General features: G+C 44.5%; 1 protein-coding gene across 1 annotated transcript in view; it reads left to right on the forward strand.

The window, feature by feature from the left end:
* The window catches only part of CIAO2A (cytosolic iron-sulfur assembly component 2A), a 34,733-nt gene extending 30,373 nt beyond the window's left edge, over positions 1 to 4,360 (forward strand). The window contains exon 5 of the mRNA XM_082253042.1: positions 4,116 to 4,360. Within this exon, the coding sequence (XP_082109168.1) occupies positions 4,116 to 4,213 (98 nt within the window). The 3' untranslated portion in view covers positions 4,214 to 4,360. The remainder of the gene's footprint in view (positions 1 to 4,115) is intronic.
* The last annotated feature ends 1,640 nt before the right edge of the window (positions 4,361 to 6,000 follow it).

Here is a 6,000-nt window from a genome sequence, read left to right on the forward strand (position 1 = left end):
CATCGTTGAGTGGACAGCCGAGTGGACTGAACCATCGTTGAGTGGACAGCCGAGTGGACTGAACCATCGTTGAGTGGACAGCCGAGTGGACTGAACCATCGTTGAGTGGACAGCCGAGTGGACTGAACCATCGTTGAGTGGACAGCCGAGTGGACTGAACCATCGTTGAGTGGACAGCCGAGTGGACTGAACCATCGTTGAGTGGACAGCCGAGTGGACTGAACCATCGTTGAGTGGACAGCCGAGTGGACTGAACCATAGTTTAGTGGACAGCCGAGTGGACTGAACCATCGTTGAGTGGACAGCCAAGTGGACTGAACCATCGAAAATTTAGGCAGTTTTGGGACTTTACATGAGACACCGGCGAGCACTGCTCAGCGTCTCCATCCCTGTATATAACAGAACTGAAGAAAAAAAGGGGATTAAAGAAGGTGTGTGTAGAAACCAACCGGCCCTTAGTTTGCTATACTTACCCACCAGTCTGCTGACAAACCAAATAAACCTGTCTAACATAATAGGTTAAAAACAGGGGTTTAGTTAATTTTAGTTAGTTTTTAACCTATTATGTTAGGTTTATTTGGTTTGTCAGCAGACTGGTGGGTAAGTATAGCAAACTAAGGGCCGGTAGGTTTCTACACACACACCTTCTACAATCCCCTTTTTTTTCTTCAGTTCTGGACTGAACCATCGTTGAGTGGACAGCCGAGTGGACTGTATTATCGCTGAGTGGACTGAACCATCATTGAGTTGACCGTTGAGTGGACTGAACCATCATTCAGTGGACAGTCAAGTGGACAGCCGAGTGGACTGCACCATCGTTGAGTGGACTGCACCATCGTTGAGTGGACAGCCGAGTGGACTGAACCATTGTTGAGTGGACTGTTTTGTGGACTGAACCATCGTTGAGTGGTTCAATGTACATAAGTTGGATGGACACCTCCTTTTGGGCACCTTTATTAGGTTGCATTTTATTTCGAACCTACTACACCAACACAATTGCACCATGGCCTTTTAAATGGGCATATAGATGATGGCACCACATTTATTATATGCAAAATCCCATATAATACCATGTCCATTATAGGGTTCACACATTTTTTCATCCAGCAATCCACATGTGGACTCAACACACTTCCAGTAATCTTCTTCAGAAGCACATGTGAATGGTTTCAATAGAATGGAAGCCAAACTCCTAAAACCAAAAATATGCAAGATCAGCTGGGACCAAATTGATGTTAAAATTTGTTTTCCAAAAGGTGGCCACAAAAGAGCAGTGAATGGCAGAAAAACAATAAATTTCTACCCAGGGACACCGCCCCATACCTACGGCCCTGTGTTGTTCCAATTTCCAAAAGGGTGACTCTCCCATTTTTTTAGCAGTTAAAAATATTGGTATAACGTTGCCCGCAAAGGATCCAAGGTAGTTCATAATATTCACATAAATGATCATAAGGTACATCAGGTCATCCAGGGTATCCAAGCAGCATCCCACAGCAGACAACCTGGGGTAGATTTACTAAAACTGGTGTCATTTATCTATAGGCCTGTTAAAAAGTCCATGGCTACAATTGTGTTGGTGTAGTACAGTGCCTTGCGAAAGTATTCGGCCCCCTTGAACTTTGTGACCTTTTGCCACATTTCAGGCTTCAAACCTAAAGATATAAAACTGTAATTTTTTGTGAAGAATCAACAACAAGTGGGACACAATCATGAAGTGGAATGAAATTTATTGGATATTTCAAACTTTGTTAACAAATAAAAAACTGAAAATTTGGGCGTGCAAAATTATTCAGCCCCTTTACTTTCAGTGCAGCAAACTCTCTCCGGAAGTTCAGTGAGGATCTCTGAATGATCCAATGTTGACCTAAATGACTAATGATGATAAATAGAATCCACCTGTGTGTAATCAAGTCTCCGTATAAATGCACCTGCACTGTGATAGTCTCAGAGGTCCGTATAAAGCGCAGAGAGCATCATGAAGAGCAAGGAACACACCAGGCAGGTCCGAGATACTGTTGTGGAGAAGTTTAAAGCCGGATTTGGATACAAAAAGATTTTCCAAGCTTTAAACATCCCAAGGAGCACTGTGGAAGCGATAATATTGAAATGGAAGGAGTATCAGACCACTGCAAATCTACGAAGACCTGGCCGTCCCTCTAAACTTTCAGCTCATACAAGGAGAAGACTGATCAGAGATGCAGCCAAGAGGCCCATGATCACTCTGGATGAACTGCAGAGATCTACAGCTGAGGTGGGAGACTCTGTCCATAGGACAACAATCAGTCGTATACTGCACAAATCTGTCCTTTATGGAAGAGTGGCAAGAAGAAAGCCATTTCTTAAAGATATCCATAAAAAAGTGTTGTTTAAAGTTTACCACAAGCCACCTGGGAGACACCAAACATGTGGAAGAAGGTGCTCTGGTCAGATGAAACCAAAATCAAACTTTTTGGCAACAATGCAAAACGTTATGTTTGGCGTAAAAGCAACACAGCTCATCACCCTGAACACACCATCCCCACTGTCAAACATGGTGGTGGCAGCATCATGGTTTGGGCCTGCTTTTCTTCAGCAGGGACAGGGAAGATGGTTAAAATTGATGGGAAGATGGATGGAGCCAAATACAGGACCATTCTGGAAGAAAACCTGATGGAGTCTGCAAAAGACCTGAGACTGGGACGGAGATTTGTCTTCCAACAAGACAATGATCCAAAACATAAAGCAAAATCTACAATGGAATGGTTCACAAATAAACATATCCAGGTGTTAGAATGGACAAGTCAAAGTCCAGACCTGAATCCAATCGAGAATCTGTGGAAAGAACTGAAAACTGCTGTTCACAAACGCTCTCCATCCAACCTCACTGAGCTCGAGCTGTTTTGCAAGGAGGAATGGGCAAAAATTTCAGTCTCTTGATGTGCAAAACTGATAGAGACATACCCCAAGCGAATTACAGCTGTAATCGCAGCAAAAGGTGGCGCTACAAAGTATTAACTTAAGGGGGCTGAATAATTTTGCATGCCCAATTTTTCAGTTTTTTATTTGTTAAAAAAGTTTGAAATATCCAATAAATGTCGTTCCACTTAATGATTGTGTCCCACTTGTTGTTGATTCTTCACAAAAAAATAGTTTTTTATCTTTATGTTTGAAGCCTAAAATGTGGCAAAAGGTCGCAATGTTCAAGGGGGCCGAATACTTTCGCAAGGCACTGTATGTACAAATTATAGGAAGTGGGCATATAGAACACAGAAAACACTTTTGTTTATTTTGAACCTATTAAAGGAATTTATCCTTATACCTTTGTGCTCTGCACATCTTGGTTACTCTATTTACCTGGAAGCAGCAAATAGTGAATGGAACCCTTACCTACATGAGCACAGGTAGACCTTTTACGTTTTTTATTTAATTTTATTTATTTGGCTTTTATTGGCTATCACATGGGATGAACACATTCCTTGTGATAGCTTTGGGCAGTGAAAGGTCCTCTCTACTGAGACATCTGGGGTCTATTAGACCCTAGATCTCTCCTCTGCCCTTTAAAGTATCTGATCAAACCAAGGCCCTGGGGCGACTCCTTCAACCACATGTAAATGAGATCGTAACTCTAGAACAGGGGTCTTCAAACTATTGCCCTACAGTTGTTCAGGAACTACAGTTCCCATCATGCCTAGTCATGTCTGTGAATATCTGAGTTTTACAATGCCTCATGGGATGTGTAGTTCCACAACAGCTGGAGGGCCGTAGGTTGAGGATCCCTGATCTAGAACATCACCGGCTAAAAAGATTGATACCGAGATCATGATTGCAGCTGCAGCCCTGGCCCCAGAATAACCAGTCAACCCAAGGACGTTTGGGTACATCCTACCGGAAGCGAAGTGGCTAATTACGTTTCTCCAACCCCCAGGGGTTCAAGCAAGAGGCTTCCAACTGCCGCATTTCTGGACAAAGTCATGTAACAAAGGTCATGGGTTATCTGAAGCCTAGGGAGGAATCTTCTTGTACCTCAACTCTTAAGATAATTAAAAAGGCCAAATAATTTAGACATGTTATCTGTTGTGAATTTTGTATCTTCATTATGTGTCATGTCTTGGTAATTTTGAATCTTTTTCTCCAAGTTAACAAGCAGATCAATGACAAGGAGCGAGTGTCGGCGGCCATGGAGAACCCCAACCTCCGGGAGATAGTGGAGCAGTGTGTGACGGAGCCGGATTAGAGTGGTGGAAAATCTGCTCTAAAGTAGATGAACATCTGGTAGGAGAGTCTATTCTCCCAGGAGGCAACGCATGGACGTTCAGAACATTTTCCATAATAATCTCAGGCAGCGTTTGCTGGGAGCCTGCATGGATGGCAGTGCTGTGGGTTGAAAGATTCTTAAGCTGGAAAAGAGATACCTCTGACAACCGCAGATTCCATTGTTGGACAACTGAACCTGTCAGTCAGACTTTTGGAGGCCTAAATAGTACTTCCTCTTAATGCCTTTTGGTAGAAGTGGGTGGGCTATGTACATGCCACTCAGTTTTGTTCTACCAGATCCCATGGTTTAAAACAAAAGGTAGATGTGTAGGGCTGGACTTCAATCAAATGCTATTGGTTGGACTTGATGACTTAACCATGGCAGTTCTACCACAAAATCAGAGGCCTCTGCCAAAGGAGGCAATAGCAACCCCAACTGGAAAATCCAAGTGAAAGCAACAAGAAGAGCGCCAAATGGTTCTTTTTAAAGCAGAACTAAATCCTCAAAACGTACCTATACTTCCAACAGTCCGACATCCTCAAGGTCCCACCTTGGCATCTTCTCCTTGACTTCTTCTGGGTGCCACGCTTTTACTTTACACTTGAGTTCTTCTTTACCTACTTCCGTACCGGGCCTATTCTGATATTCCTCTCCTACATGCAAAAATTGGAGTGAAACGTGTCAGGGCAGGTGCATTTTCTCTGTATCGGCTGATACCAATAAATGTTCCTTGGACTCTGAAGTTTAGCTGCTCCATTTTTCTTCCTTAGCCTTTGGAGCCAGCATCTTCTGGTCAAAAGGGTGGTGAGGAAAGCCTTGTAGCCGATTGGTTTGGGAGGAACGCCTTGTAGCCGAGTGGTTGAGAGGAGCGCCTTTGTAGCCGAGTGGTTGAGAGGAGCGCCTTTGTAGCCGAGTGGTTGGGAGGAGCGCCTTGTAGCCGAGTGGTTGGGAGGAGCGCCTTGTAGCCGAGTGGTTGGGAGGAGCGCCTTGTAGCCGAGTGGTTGGGAGGAGCCCCTTGTAGCCGAGTGGTTGGGAGGAGCGCCTTGTAGCCGAGTGGTTGGGAGGAGCCCCTTGTAGCCGAGTGGTTGGGAGGAGCGCCTTGTAGCCGAGTGGTTGGGAGGAGCGCCTTTGTAGCCGAGTGGTTGGGAGGAGCGCCTTTGTAGCCGAGTGGTTGGGAGGAGCGCCTTTGTAGCCGAGTGGTTGGGAGGAACGCCTTTGTAGCCGAGTGGTTGGGAGGAACGCCTTTGTAGCCGAGTGGTTGAAATTTACTCCATAATCCTTTATTTATGGTTAAACCAACACAACATGAAGGTAAAAGATTATCAACGCGTTTTGGGTGGCCAACAACCTCCCTTCATCAGGGCTTATATAGAAAGATGACAAAGCTTCCTATAGAACTCTAAGCTGCACCAAAACCTGTCCAGTGCGACTATTTTCCTTCCGATGCCATACAACACATTGCAGGTGATTTTTGTTTTTATCGCCATCTTTCCATATAAGCCCTGATAAAGGGGGGGCTGTTGCCCCCTGAAATGTGTCGACCTTTTACCTTCCTGTTGTCTCAGTTTTACCACCCATAAATGATTATGTACTCTTAAGACAACCATCTGGCGCTCTTCTAGTTGTTTTCACATGGATCCCATGGTTCGGCAACCTTTACTGAGCTCCCACAGCACCACTACTATCACTCTACCTCCATTAGAAATGTATATAGAAGCTGCAGGAAGATGGGAATCCTTCTGATGGATCTTCCCTAACAACAACAT

Source organism: Pelophylax lessonae (assembly GCF_965119305.1).
Source record: "Pelophylax lessonae genome assembly, chromosome: 4".
Taxonomy (NCBI): domain Eukaryota; kingdom Metazoa; phylum Chordata; class Amphibia; order Anura; family Ranidae; genus Pelophylax; species Pelophylax lessonae.